The sequence below is a fragment of the Pleuronectes platessa genome, chromosome 9 (assembly GCF_947347685.1).
Source record: "Pleuronectes platessa chromosome 9, fPlePla1.1, whole genome shotgun sequence".
Taxonomy (NCBI): Eukaryota; Metazoa; Chordata; class Actinopteri; order Pleuronectiformes; family Pleuronectidae; genus Pleuronectes; species Pleuronectes platessa.
Genome location: NC_070634.1, coordinates 10,585,220 through 10,601,291, shown reverse-complemented (window position 1 = coordinate 10,601,291; position 16,072 = coordinate 10,585,220). Strand labels below are relative to the sequence as shown.

Genomic DNA, 16,072 nt, shown 5'->3' with positions numbered 1-16,072 from the left:
GGAGGAGGAACCTTCATGCAAAGCCAGCTTCTGTCACTGCTGCAATCAGCCTCATCAACTCACACTGCTTTGAATCACTAGAACCATCTGGCAGATATTAGTCTCTGGTTACTCATAAAAAGTGAACGTATAACATTAGCTTTATTAGTCCACTTGGACTCTATGCAGTCAGTGTAGCTGATGCATTATGATAGGAACCATTATCTCTGGTATCTAATCTCGAGCATCCCATGGAAGAAAGATAAATCAACAGGAACTTAATTCAACTGTCCCCACTTAACAAACTACACGCTGCATGTTGACTTATTCTTCGATGGGCACATGTTCAGGTTTGGACTACTCACGTCAAGGTGTTTCTCAATTGTCCTTATCCATCCTAACCCTCGAGTCCTGGGCTGTTTTGTTTCTGTTTTTGAATTTTTTACTTTGACATTGTTTATCATCATATTGGTCCCAAAAACCACACAAGTCACATCACATGATTTGATCAGGCCTGTGTGACTGCAGACTCCAGAGGGTTAAATGATCAATGCAACAACCATGAGATGCCAGATTTCAGCTTTTTGTGCAAAATGTTCATCATGATAGAGAACGATGGACCGAGAGATGAGGGATAACCGATTGTGATCTGGCAACCGTCCACTTCCACCTGCATGAAGCTTGGCTTCACAGCTGCAGCCTGGCAGCAGTAGTGGTGGAGTCTGTGATACGAGGCCATGAAATTGAACCAGAGAGTATTTATTGTTAAAAAATATGCACAAAATCAATATCAGTTTATATTAGGCATAAATTCAAGTGGGCAAGTGTAAGCTTGGTTAGTTCAGGAGAAAATGCTTCTAAAGTTAATGAAGACATCAGATCCTTTGGGAAGTAGAGACGTGTAGCTGAGCTCAGCAAAATAAGGAGAGCAATACAAAGATCTCTCCAGTGTGAAATTAGCTGAATGAGAAATATTTACTAATTAATGAATCCCTCAATTGTTTATGAGTGGATCAAGAGTAGAGTTCTTGCTGCATCTGGGTCATTAAGACATGAGCATTATTAAGTGAATTAACATAAGCTCATCCTTTTGATCTGTTTTTTAAGGCAACATTTTATTCTGAAAATCCTGAGCAATACAGACAGGTGAGCCGCCGTCTCTCGCGTTCTGTCCTCAAACTCTTGAGTTGTGTTGCACAAATGAGAGAAGGACAGATCTAAAGCATCTCCAGTGAGGAGTCACAGTGGCTCCCAGCAGATGGTTCATCAGAGGGGAGAACTGTGATAAAAGCCCAGTTTTAGTCAGTTTAGACATGTCAGCCAACACAGTCAACTGAAGTCAAGTTTCAGTTTCTGGTGCACATATATATATATTTGTGAAGGAAAGAGATGGAAAACAAGTTCACAGATTATTTTAGATATCTGACAAAAAAATGCCTCAACCATAGATACAAAATAAAATCGAAACCCTTGCATTCTTGTATTTGAGACACCAGGTGATACTCAATGAGCTTAAGTCAGAATAAACTGGAACAAGAGTGTGTTCTAGCAAAATAAGAAGATTTTATTTACAATGCGTTATATAAAAGAATTCTCTCTATTCAACTATATCGCAGTAAAGGAGGCCTAAATATAGGCCACACTGATGGAGGGATGGGGGGCAAATTGCCCAACTCAACCCCCAAAATGAAACAGTTTTCACTTTAGGGAAGGCTGGCATTGAGTAAAACAAAAAGGTGAGATGGTCACAAAATATGTTGCCACATTATCACTGAACTACCACTACCCACACAAAAATGTCAAAGAATTGGATCAGGAGAAACAGTGCTTGGCTCATCTAATAGAAGAAGCACATTAATATTCAGGAAAAACGTTTTACCAAAAAATATGTAATGTAAAAATAAATATTGCTCCTTGCAAAACTGGAAGTCATTTCGTTCCACACGTTTATTCATTGAGCTATATTACGATTGATTAATTATGTTTTTAAGGGATTACGTGAATAAACAGACACACAACAACAAATAATTCCAGTTCATTAAGTTGATTTATGAACATAACACAAAGTGTGACAACAAAGGTTTGTTGAGGTTGCGTAGAGTTTACTCACACAAACATGACAAAATTATGAAAATAAATTAAACAGAAAAATGGTTAACATTTGATAGATTGTCACAGTTTCTGTAAATTCTTTAATAAACCCCATCAGGCAAACAAACAAAGAGGAGACAAAACTGGGACCAAAGACACTCTTTGAAATAAAATGGTGAAAAAGAAAGGCAAAGTTTAATTACAATAAGTGAGCAACAAATTCCATCTACTGTGTGTAGACACAGTTTGAATTTGTCACAGTAAAGACTATGTCTGCAGACTGGTAAATCAGTGGGAGCGGGTGGAGCTATTTGCATTAATATGCTAATGTATGTTCAGGATTATGTTTGTACCGTGTGTGTGTGTGTGTGTGTGTGTGTGTGTATGTGTGTGTGTGTGTGTGTGTGTGCGTGTGTCCGTGTGCGTGCGTCCGTGTGTGTGTGTGTGTGAGGACCCTTTTTTAGCATAGCCCTGTGACGAGGACATTTTTGGAGAATGCAGACATATTTACTCTTCTTCAAGGTGTGTTTTAGGGTTAAGACTTGAATTGAGGTATGAATAAGCTTTAGGGTTAGGGTTAGGGTTAGGGTATGCAGTCAGGGGCATGGAAATGCATTATTTAAGTGAGTGTCCCTACAAAGACAGAGCAGAAGGGTTAGGGTTAGGCTTCGGGTTAGAGCAATGGGTGGTTTAGTGTGTCCTTAATTTGGCTCCAAACTTTGACAAGTGCCTGGTCTCACTGATTTGTCCAACAGCCTCCACCTCACTGCTGGTGGATGTGAGTTGCACAGTAATAGTAGTAGAGGTATGTGATTGCTGGTCATTGAGAACTTGACCCATTACCTAATATACCCATCCATCCTCACAGTGTGTTTGAGAGATGGACACAGGGCCTGCTTGTGGTACTGTGCGTGGTCCAAGTGATTTGAACAGTTTGGGCATTTCCCAAGAGTGCCGCATCTTACCAAGAGTCCCAGCCTGGTGTTGTGCTGGGTTAACAGCACTGTGGCTCCACTGGTTTTGCTCTATTGAAGCCACTAGAAGCTGTAACGCTCTCAGCGTGGTCCATGCTACAACCCACACAACCTCCTCTGCTGGGGAATGCAAACCACAGCAGTGGATGAGTGCCCACTCGTGTAAGCCCAGGTGTCGTCCTTGCAGGAGTTTTCGTTGCCTTGTGGACAAACCGACATCGATGCACAGGAAGGACGACCAACCAATCTGGGCCGTGACTCTTTCAATGTAAACCGTTTACAGTCTGACGAGTTTCTTTTATGGCACTTGTCAAATGTTTATCCTCAGATAACACAAACAGGGATACTCTTTGTAGAGGTTTTAGGTCCAGACGGCATTTTGGTTAATCTCCTTTAACTGCTATTAGCATATATGTGTTTCGCGTCATGTGCTCTTCACATGGGCGGTTTTCCTGCAGGGAGCCAAATCCTGCTCAAACTAGAAAGAGGAACCAGAAAGCTTCCAGCCCCAGAGTCTTGTCCACAGACCATCGTTCAATGTCAGAAAGATGTGTGTTCTATTTAACAAGCACTTGTGATTAGACCTGGGGCAGATGGTTACACATGGAAACCCTAGTTCTATGAGTGCAAGCACAATCCTCCAAACTTCACCGTACCGTGAAGTCGAACTGAGAAGTTGAATTACCGAGGCTCGGTATGACAACCATATACAGGCAGTACTCCGGGAACCTGTTGTGAAGTGAAAACTAACTGTACGTCTGTAGGGGAGAGCAGGGTAATGTGGGACATCGGGTGATGTGAAACACCCCCTGTATCTAGGCAACGGAACACATTTGTGGTCATGTGAGTATTATGTTTTCAAGCCCCTCCCATTCCCCCCTTGCCATGAAGGTGAAGTTGGTGCTGGTGCTGTGGAAAGTATGTTTTTTCACAAAAATGTGTTTTTTGCATGTAAAAGTAAATGTTCTTGCTTTGAACTGTTGTGTCAAAACAAATTGAATCAGGTAGAAAAACTTATGGCATACATGTTGATGAACTTCCAACATATAAAACCATGTGATTGATGCTAGCTGAAGATTAGCCTGAATTGATAAGAGATGTTGTTTTTCTAAAATTGTGGCTTCGGGGTAAAGTGGGACAGTGTCTCACTTTACCCCACCATGAAGCACAAGTTAAGTTTAGTCTTAAACATATTTTAGTGTTATATTAGATTATATATGTTTTATTTTTAATGTTATAAACATTGTAGAAAAGCCATCATGCCAAGAAACTAAACCAGGAAGACAACCTGGGGCCAAACACCCCTCACAGAGATGGAGAGTGCAGCCGCTGAGGTCATGCAAGGGATAGAAATATTGATAAGACAACCCTCAAAAGATTCATAAAGAAAAAAGAGAAAGGGGAAGTAAAATCAGTAGCCTGGGGTGCAGTAGCTGAGGCAAAGAGAATATTCACAGATGAGATGGAGGAGGAGCTTGCCAAACACTTGAAACAACTAGCTGACCAGTTCCATGGCCTTGCTCCAGTTAAGTGCCGTGAACTGGCATTTGAATACGCAGAGAAAAACAATATCCCTGTCCCTGTGCAGGTAAGCTAGGGTGTGCAAGAGATCACAATGAATCATAATAATCATAAATGTGCTTAATTGACCAATCCCCATGATTCTGTTACTAGTCCGATATTAGTGGTTGTCAATCTAGCTGTCATCTAGCTACCCCGTAGCCGGGGTAAAGTGGGACACAAGACCACTTTTTTAAAACAATCATATTTTCCCTGCCCTTTGTCCTGAAGACATCCTGATCATTTCCATTGCTAGAAAACATCCTGAATTAATGGGAAATGTGTAAATTTTACTGATATATCAGTTTAGCTCGCCTAGAGGGGGGCAAATGTAAAAAATGTCCCACATTACCCCGCTCTCCCCTACTTCCTGCTCGTGGAGAAATGTTTTCCTTTTTTTGTCAGGTTCTCTTCCTCCTCAGTCATTTTCTAAAGCCCAACAATACTTATGTCTCGGTTGTGTTGCATGAAAAGCCTCCTGAGACGCATGTGGACAAATATAGTTCCACCCACTCTGTGTCTTATAATTATTGCCAACATTTACTAATGACAGTGGAGCCGACATGAATCCAGAAAAACTGCAGAAGCTTATTATCATAAATAATGATCAAATAGTGGGAGCATAGAAATCCCATTTTCTGTTGTCGGAGGAACACAAAGTGAACATAAATTGATTTTACCTCACAGAGCAGGAGAGTTCTATAAAAACAAAAGCCGAGCTCATGTCAGTCTTTCAGTGTCTCTGCATCTCTCAATCTCTCTCCGGCCCATATTCCTCTTCTCCCCGGGGTCTTGATCTGCTCTCTCCACGTAAACATTTAGTTGATTGCCTGTTGATTCATCTGTCTGGCTCTCCAGGTTGCTGTCTTTCTCACCACATGCCTCTCTCAGCATCACCATTAACCCGCTGGCTCGCAGGCCACCGGGGAGTCTAGCCTCAGCAGCCCTCCATCACAGCATCCAGGAGAAAAGAATTGCCCAGCATTTCGACTGGATGTCTCATTACAGGTGCCAGAAAGAGGACTGGAACACAGACCTGGGCTGAGAGGCGTTGCTAGGCAAGGATAAACCAAAAGTGTCTCAACGAATCCTTTTGTCGTTAGAAAACTAAATAATTGCAGTGTGTAATTATGGGGTGTTCTTCTGTCCTGAGTCATAATCAGCCTTTGCGAAGGAAAACAAATAATGGTTTCCTGTGAGCACGTTATTTAATCAATACATAACACTGGCATGAAGCTAATTCATTTTGCACATCATTGTTCGCCCAGTGTTTTCTTGAGTTTCAGAAAGGCATCTTTAATTAACTTTATATAATCCACCAGAAAGCAGGGTGGACACTGTAAACAACAACAACAACAACAACGCAGCTATATGAACAAGAAAAGATGAGGCATTTGCATAATCAGAATTCTGCTACGGTGTTCCTCCGAGGAGACACAAAACAGAACCACAATCAGGACTCAACAGAGCAAGACACGTGAACCCAATTACTGAAAAGTGGGAGAGCATCGCTGCCTGCAAGCACACAGCGACACAACTGACACACACACACACACACACACAGGAAGACATATTCAAGCGGAGACACAAAGACACAGGGGGGAAAAGGGACATCAGCGCATTAAAATTTATATTATAAGTGTCCAATCCTTGCTGTTTCTTGTGTCTCTCCCTGTCTTTCTGCCAATTCAATTTCATTTTCAATCATGTTCTACTGGGGCCGAGGCAATTTTAACACTAACACACTCCCTCGCAAAAAAAAAGATATTGTGATGAAAACCTATGCAGTGAACCCAGATTCAACCTGCGTCCCCATCACCTGTGAGCCTGTCTCGGTCACGCAGGCAGCATCTCTCGCTGGGTTATGGCCGAGGTTGGTTTCTATGGCAGCTGCCGCAAAAGTAATGGGAGGGACAAGTGGCGGCGGCTGACAGAAGAGTGAACTAGTTCTAAGACACACCCTCCCTCCCTCCCCCCCTGGATCTTATAATCAGGTTACTGGTCCTCACCCACGGACAGTTTTTTCAACCTCCTCTCATCGCTCTATTTTGGTCTCTCAGCATCTTCCTCTCCCTCTCTCTGAATGGATTTTTTCCAGCAGGGACCACATGCGGCCAGATGCTATCCGGCATCGCTCCCACTCTGTCGCCATGAGAACATTTCTCCTTATATTCACAATCCTTGGAACAGCCCTGACCCCTGTACGTTTAAAGGGGAGGAAATTAAAGGTGGAGAGCTTTGGTGTAAAAAGGAGACGCAAGGTCCATCATGTGAGAAAGATGATGTCTACTGTGTCATACTACACTGGGAATGTTTGTGTCACTGAAGAATCCATGTGAAGAGTGAAAATCCGACACCACTGGAAATACTGAGATTTGAAGTAGACACTGTTCAAGAGTCTCCTCTTTCCACCTTGCTCTAGCGATGTCGTCATGATCGAGTGGGAGGAGACCCCACGGGCAACTTCAGCTTCTGAAACATCAGAGCACATACTAACAAGAGGTCAAAGCTGTTTTCAGACATGAGGTAAAAGTGAAGAACGTAGCAGGAGATTGAATTATGAGACTATAGCCAAGTGTTTCCCTTAATTGTATGTTATTGTGTTTACTTTTACCATTTGGAACAATGTGTTGAAAAAGAACAGGGGTTAGACTAACACTAAACCATTCAGTGTGTTTGGAGTGACACCTTTTAAGCCGTGCTTCCACTGAGGAGCTAATGAGCACTTCCTGCTAATAGCAGGTTGTTGATAACAATAAACTGCAAAAATATTTAAATGAACCAGTATCTAGTAGAGCAGACTATCTGTCTGTCAAATTTTGGAAGAACATTGACTCGTTCCAAGTTAAATGTTTTCCTCACAGTTTGTTCAAACTAAGTGGTGAAGAAGAAATGGGAAAGGTTTTATTTCTCTGTTTCCCAGACAGCTTTCCACAAGTTGTGCAACATGTTTCTGATTTTGTTACTTCTTTACGCTCCACTATATTCCAGACAAAATAGAGAGGCAACCAAAAACCTATAGAACTGCGGTGGTTATAAAACCTGCACACAATATCAGTTCATCATATTACCAGCGAGATATACCGGAAGGGTTATGGGGAATGGAAAAAATGAAAGGCAATATGAAATGGTATAACTGCAAATCATTCTGAAAGTATGTGGTGATGGATTGGTTTGATGGAGATTAAATTCCTGGATATGTCTTAATACAAAGTCTACTCATGCTCCGTTTGAAAGATTGAAGGCCTGCCTGTCACTTTATTCTCAGAATAAATGAATTTTAAAGCCGCCATCACCGTTGAATTTTCTGTCACTGTGCTCGAGGACTTGATGAATCAATCCTGTCACTGTTCAAGCCACTGAGACGTAAATGCTTGTGCACGTGTAAAGTGCACAGTCACGGTTTGGGAACGAAGCCAGTAGCCAATCAACGGAATCAATTCCTCAAATCCGGCAGCAGTTTCAATCAATAATGCAAAACAAGGCCAGAGCTCATAGGGAAACTAATTTAACTCAGAGGTGTGACATCATTTTCTAATATATACATATTACTGTGTACACCAGATTTTGTATGATTGTGTACGTCTTCAGCGTCTGGTTTAAATCATAATACACACACACACATCCACACACTCTCTTATCCTGGAGGAGCCTGTGTTTTACACTGCTAAGGTTTAAAGAAATATCCATGGAGCCACCTCAAGTGTTCTTCTTCAATTCTCCCCCTGGTTATTGTTATGGAAAGAGACGCACAAATGCAATTCACAACACCAATTTTTTTAAAACCCTCTACTAGCAACCAGCCCCATCATCTACACCTGTGATCTACACACACACTAACACACACACACACACACAAACATTCATACACACACACACAACCTCTTATAATCCCTCTCTCTCTTCTTTCCTTTGGTCTCTGATTCCTGTCAGCTGTCCAAGCGCAGCACGGTAAACAAAATACTTCAACAAAAGCCCTCACACAATGACAATGTGTCCTGTCCGCGCGCATTCGGTCGCACATATTTTATCATCTCAGAATGTAAACAAACACACACACGCTCGTCCCACACATGCACAGACGCTCACACATTTACACATGCTACGATTTAGTGAATCCGATTTATTATGTCTCAATAAATAAAAGTTCGACTTCCAGAAGGCTGCTTCGAGAAAAAAGGCTTTTGCACGCGGCCTTATGTTCCTCACTAAGTTCATTGCCGATATTTTATAAACAAATACCATTATGAGCACACACAACAATTAACAGAGCAGAAAGAGACAGAAAGTATCTCTGGAACATTATTAGAATATGAAAAGATCCCATTTAAATAGCATGAGCTTGATCCGCAGGAGTTAATTAAAGCACAGTTGGGACCTGCCAAATGGAATAATGGTGTGTTCCTAATAATAACGCCGTGCTCTGTTTCACTCAGACAAATTAAAGTCCCCCTGTCAGCACTGAGCGTTTTGAGGACTTTCATAGCTTTGGAAAGAGACTGAAGGAAAACAACGGCTCAGGCACACCACGACACATTTAAGAGTGTCGGCAAACAGAAAGGCAGGGCAGAGCTGGGGAGTTTATGTCTTTTTTATGTGTGTGTATGCTGAAGAATGAAATAGTTGTTGTGCAGTACAACATGTTAAATGGCTGAAGTGAGCAGTAGAAACATCCAATAATCTGCTGCAGCTCCCACATTGAAGGACGTACACAGGCTCTTTGGAGCCACACTATGGGAACGTTGTCGGTGAGTCAATCCCCCGATTTGACAGAAACATGTCATTCACGGTTCCCTGAGGAAGACTCCTCTAATTTGGCGATCCACTTTTCCTTCAGAGCCTCCAGGAAGCTGAACAATCCTACAGCCTCCACAAGGATGGTTGGATTTTGTTATAGTTGCTTACTTGACTCTGTGTCATACAACATGGAAATGACACCATTGCCGATGTGTGTCATCCTACCTCAACTACCATCTTCTCAATTTTAAGAATATCTGGTGGTCCCTCCTCTTCCTCTACGTAGCCAGTATAGTGACTCTCCATAGTTTTATGTTCAACTGTTGACAATTTTGAGTGCACCATCCGGGTGCACTGCATATTATCATCATTCTTGTCACTGTGAATGCACCTATGCACTAAAACAACAAGTAGCAAGTGGGAGTATGGAAGTTTGCAAATAGAGAAACAGAAGCTGTATGTCTTGGTTTGTGTTTGTGTGAATTTCTATAGTTTCTATTTCTTTAATCCTGCAACAATCATAAACACGACATACATCAAATGTTTACATCCTTACAGGCGCAGAGAAAATGACTCAAACACTTTTTTTTGGGGCCGATGAGCTCATCATATCGTCGTCCACATTAAGGTCCCTGTAGTTAAGTAGGGGTTGGTGAATGAGTGGGTGTTTTCGGACACAGCCTCAGCCTCACTGAAGACTCTTAGCTCCTATTACCATCTTCTACTATCTCACAATCTAACCCCCCATACCTTAAGTTAGGTACTCACAGCAATCAAATCATTTTGTGTGAATGCACTTAGGTTGTTTGGTTACATCTGTGATCATGTTATCTCACACTTTACCTTCTCACAGGGCTGCTTAAGAGGCAAAGGCTAGAAATGGCAGACAAATGGAAGATGCTATAATTCCCCTGGTAGCAGGCATCAGTCGTCGTCCTGCCTCCCTTTCACCCTCCCTCTCCTCCTCACGCTCCCCTCTCAAACGCTGTAATGGAGAATTCTTAACAGCTAATCGGATTTACATGAAGGAGGGAAATTATGTACACACAGTGCACTGGCAGCACATCATCGCTCGCCTCTTTTCTCCCTCTTTGCATCCATCCCGGTCATTACATTTAGACCCATAAATGCCTGAGCTGTCACACAAGCAAATGGAACTGCCAACATGGGAATAGGTTAAGGGGAATCCGAGACGAGGGACGCAGGCCAAAGGAATAACAATAATCCCAATATGCAACGGTGGGGGAGACGTGGAGGCAAATCAGATCGAGTCAGAGGAAAATATCTCAGACCCCCAGGAGTGGTGGACTAAAGGGGGGAAAGGTGGACCAAAGAGCCGGAACAGAGGAGAGGCAGAAGAGCATCCTACCACCCAGTTTATGCTCAGGTTTGAACAAATGCGGCGTACTGTGCCGGCAGATGTGACACCATTTGTTGAGTCACTCCGAAAGGAAAAGATGCCCCTGAGTTTCTACACCCAGAGCGGCTCAGAAAACATTCAGGCTTTCGTGGTCAGACGTTTGCAGGTGTTTCCCCCGCGGCAGTAAAGGACAGCAGTATTTTCTGTTATTCTAAAGGAGGAGGAAGAAAACGCAGATACAACCAAACAAACTTGCAGTGGTGCGATGTAGACAAGGGGGGGGGGGGGGGTACCCTTTTGGAAACAGAGGTAGAAGGACTTTATTCACCTGAATAATTCATACAGTTTCCCCTTCTGCATTTTGCTCCTCCTAACTTTCAGACAGTGCACAGGCAAAGACCGTTCCAAGTCCGAGGCCAAGTCATCACCAGCTCAGAACAAGTGGTGCCTCGTCTCAGCTGCATTTGAACCCAGGGTGAGAAGCCTCGGTGCAGTGTGGGGAAATTCATTTTTCGTTCCAGGAGTGAATTCAATTTATTTTTCTCTTTATTTGAGTGATATCGGGCGTGTGCGTGTTCAATCTATAACTCCACAGCGGTGCGCAAGCTGAGTGGTGCTCTGCATGAATTTGAATCTTTAAAAGCCACTTTAAAACAGCAGGAGCGTCACACATTGACATTTGCGTGCATTAACCTGATGGGTTTCTGTCGCTCACATTGTCTATATAATTATAACAGATCAATAAAAAGCTCTATCTGGCCTCACATTGACCTTTGTTTTACATAAGTAATAAAGCATCAACTCCCAGACGCTAATTACATCCTTTTTTCCCATTGTTCTTAAACGCCTCACCAAGTGTTTGCCTCAACAGGTTGCTATGACATCAGATTGTACAGGCTACTGTACCTATACAACATTTTGTAATAATAGAACACAGGATAAATTGTGTGAAGTACATACACATAAATTCATCCATTTGCATACGTATATCCTGATGCTGACACACATGGAGGGGGATGTAAGTGCAGGCAACACAAAGGGTGTTATTACTGATTGATTGAGATTATTGACTATAGATGTAATGCACAGGTACACACATTGACTGACATGGCAATAACACGGTAGAAGTGGAATAGAAAGATGTCTGGAGCCGAGAGCCGCAAAATCAGTGAGTGTGATGAGCCACGTCACACACATGAGTCACTGGGGAGGTTCTGTGTTTTCTGTATGAAGACGTCTTTAGGCAGCGCGCACACACACACATACTGTAAAATAAACCTGGTGCTCACACAGGGATTTTCTATCTCGTGATCAACAGAATAGGAAGATAACTATCCTCCGATTTGGAGTTGAGTTTTTTCCTCCTGACTGACAACACACCCAATTACCAGCGGAGTCAGCAGAGACAAAAACACCACGGCCACAAAGCATCCAGGCCTCCACACTCTAATCCTGTCACCACACTGCAGAGTAACACTATTAACTGGGTTGGTATTGCACCGCTGTCATGTGGCGATCACACCATTAACCATCTGGGAGATAGCCAAAATGTCACCATGGTTACAGATTCCTTTATACATATGATCTATGTTTACATTCCCCTCTCTCGTTGTCAAAACCTGGTACCTATATATATACATTACTGACAATGTGTTCACCGAGTAGAGGGAGTGATGCTACTGACGGATAATTTGTCTTTGAGCTTTAAGATGCAGAGCGATCCACTGAGGTCACGTAGACTCACACCTTCATCACAGGCAGATTATTATTTTTAGATTTTTCAAACTTACAGTCTTTAGATCTGTCACTGCAACCATTGACATTACTTGAGGCTGTTTTTTTTCTTTTCTTGTGTAAAATCAGTCAAACTATAGAGTGGTAGGCAAATTCACATTTAGTTTTGAGCTATATATTTATATATCAATTAGATTTGTTTGGTTATACAGCAAATGCATCAGCAAATTCCGACTGTGGTAAAAACTTTAAAAAAAACGTACCGACTGTTAATTTTACTTTGTATTTGAGCTTTAATGCTGTCCAATTGTTTCCCTATTTAATTTCTTTCTATTGTTGGGCCACACATGTAAATCTGTTACTGTTAATAAAGTTTGTTATTATAATCCATACAAAAATGACCAAAACCTTTTTTGAGCATCTTTCTTGAATGACTGTAGAACACCTTGTTACTCGAGCTGTATCTTTTTGTGTCAAAAGTTTGATGGTGACGACTGTTTAGTGAGTATGTGGCTGTGCGGTTTGTGTGTTCGTATCAGAGGAATACAATAAAACTATTTCCCTGTGTTTGGGTTCAATGAATGTTCAGCAGCACACGGACACGTTATAAATACATCCCTCTGTTTCTTTCTCGTATCTAAAGATTTCACTGTGAGGCTAAACCTGGCCCTACAGACGCAGCCAGGGGGCACAAACACAATAACCTTCAGTGGCATAACAAACCTGATCATTCATCCACAAAGATACTGAATCTCTCGGCTGGTCCTATGTGGCCTGATATTGCTAAATGAAACACGAACTCCAAACTCAATAACAGCTCATGAGTGTAATGCAATTTGAGGCTTCAGTGGAGTGGAAGGGGAATAATTAAGAAGATCGAAGACCGGCAAAGCAAATGAGATGTTCCTGGTGTGGACCGACATATTTCTGCAGGCATCATTACAATCATCTTCATTATCATCACATGTATTAGTGAAGTCTCTCGTTATTCCCTCTGACCTCGTCATCAGTTAAAGTTTGCTCGGACTCCAGCAGTCTGCTCGGATTCAGAGTTCTGTCCGCTGCTGCACAACTGGACCTGGATGTCCCTCCTCTCTAACTCTGCCCGCCACTCTTTCACTCTTTCTGCACAAGTGCATCGATTTGGAAGCAATCTGCTCAAACTGCGCGGAGCACAAACAGCATGGAGCTGGAGAGAGAGGCAGCGGTGAGAGGATGGCAGAGATGCAGCGGACGTGGGCAGGTGCCTACCTGAGGTAACGCAGGGGTTCTATGGTCTCAGCCTCTGCCTCGGCCGAGCTGTGGTTCATCTTGTCCATCTTGTCTGAGCAAACGTGAGAAAGGATGAGCTGTGGGTCGCTTCGGAGAAAACACTTCCGTTGCTTCTCTCTGCCTCTGCCTCTCTATTTCTCTCTCTTCCTGGGAATACACTGAGAATGTAAATGGGCTGTGGCTTCTGATTGGTCCAGACACGGGGAGATAATTACTGGCTGCTCCACACTGAATCTTGCCTCTGTCTCACTGTATCTCTGTCTCACTGTATATCTGCCTCTCTGCCTCTCTTCTCCCCTGTGGCCCCAGCTCTGTCTCTGATAAAACCAGCTGGCTCTCTGGATCAGCTGAGCTCGCCGGGGAAAAGACAGCCAATTAAGAATCAGGAGGCACCGTGCACGCCGGCCGATTGGCTCAGGCAGCCGCGAATCTCAGCCGTTCAGTCATCCAGGGCTGCAACCCCCCCCCCCCCCCCCCCCCCCCCCCCCCCCCCCCCCCCCCCCCCTATACCACCCACCTGCCTTCCCTCCGATTCACACAGACACACACACTCACACACATCCCTCGGTATGAGAAGGATCCCCTTGATGTAGAAAGTAGAGCAGGCATCCGAGTGAGGAAACACTTGACTCCTCAGTGAAATCCCCATCGATGTGTGTGTGGAGCCCGTTACCGGCAACCCTATAAAGCTGCAGCACAAATGATGGATGATGTGAAAGGGTCCACACAAAGGAAACGGGATCACCGTGATTTGACTGGATCGGTTTTAATTATTGCATCATGCACATAAGCTTCAACGAGAGAGAGAGAGAGAGAGAGAGAGAGAGAGAGAGAGAGAGAGAGAGAGAGAGAGAGAGAGAGAGAGAGAGAGAGAGAGAGACTGTTACATATAGAAAATGAAAGAGAAATAAACCATGACAACTCGTAACAGCTCCGCCAACAGACGTAGTTTTTGTATCACACGTTGGAGGGTCAGTTATTGTCTTTCTACCAGGTTACAGAATTTAACCTGTTGGGAGGATGGAATTCCTGTGAGGACAACAGCAGAAAAACACAGCTGCAATGTAATGCTGGTGTACTCTGCCACCTAGGAATTAGATAGTGCCATTACAGTGTACAGCCAGTCATTGCTGAGAGGCTGTGAAAAAGCCATTAACAAAATGAGATAATCAGGAAAATTAGTTTTAGGACAGAGGCCTGACGAAGATGTTGACTCCAATACAAAACCAATAATTATACAATTTGGAAGAATTATAAATTCAAAGAATCCCTGAGAGAATCCCTGAGAGCAAATGGCAGAGATATGGGATGGAACTGACTGTGAGGGTTGTGTGTTGTTTTAAGACCGACTTGAAAACAACCCATGAGTTTTGTACAGAATCTCTAGAGGCTCTGAGGGTTTGGATCGACTGAAGAGCAAGGAATCTCTCGATCCAGGAGATTTAAAGATTAACTATTAGAGAAACATTGATAGTATTGGTCCTGATAGTTATTTCACTTGCTTTTTGTTTTAACACACTCTTAATGTAACCTGCAGAAAGGAACATCACCTTTTATTGTCACATCAAACAATAAAAGGTGAGCAGACATCTCCTCCTACTGTATAACACTGTTTATTGTCATCACTCAGTAAAACTGCACTAATGGTTGTTGCAAGTTACTGTGAATATCTTTCAGTCATGATTACATTGTAGATACAACTGCTTTTTTAATGTACATCTTATTTTTTAATTGGTCCCATTAGCTGTTCTCGCGTGGCTTTTGGTGTGTTTTCTTGTTGGGTGGTAAGCAACAAACAAACTACTGAAAGGATTTCCACTAAACTTGGGGAAACGATGGAACATTGGTCTGGGAAGAACCCATTAAATGTTGGTGCAGATCCGTTCAAAGGGGCAGGATCCTGGAATATACCTTGTCACCTTTGTTGACATTGCGATACAGAGCAGTTTTTCAGCATTTTCTTAAATTTCTCAGTGAATAATTTGGGGATTTTGATGAGAAAAATCAGGCATAGTTCAGAGACAGGTTTCTATGACTGTGTAAGGCAGTTCAGAAGAATAATCCAGATTTTAAACAATGTTTTCATACAAGTGTAGTCTGTTCTCAGCCACTATACGGCACTAAATTAATTTCCGTGAGAGGCGGAGATGATGCTGATAGATATGCAGATTTAGTTAATCTTCAAAAGTTTAACAACTTTATTTGTATAGCTCTTATCCAAACAAGGTAACAAAGTGCTTCAGAAACTACATGGCAAAAAAACTGATGAAGTATTTAAATTTCCATAAAATGTTTAGCGCAGGAGCAGCTGTGTAACCATCTTGTTAAAGCTCTGTCAGACTGATTGTTATAATGAAAATATTAA

At 42.6% G+C, this 16,072-nt stretch overlaps 1 protein-coding gene across 1 annotated transcript in view; it reads right to left on the bottom strand.

Annotated features, from left to right (window-relative positions):
• Nucleotides 1–13,754, bottom strand: part of yjefn3 (YjeF N-terminal domain containing 3) — a 40,448-nt gene extending 26,694 nt beyond the window's left edge. Inside the window, exon 1 of the mRNA XM_053431086.1 lies at nt 13,687–13,754. Within this exon, the coding sequence (XP_053287061.1) occupies nt 13,687–13,754 (68 nt within the window). The remainder of the gene's footprint in view (nt 1–13,686) is intronic.
• Between the last annotated feature and the right edge of the window lie 2,318 nt (nt 13,755–16,072).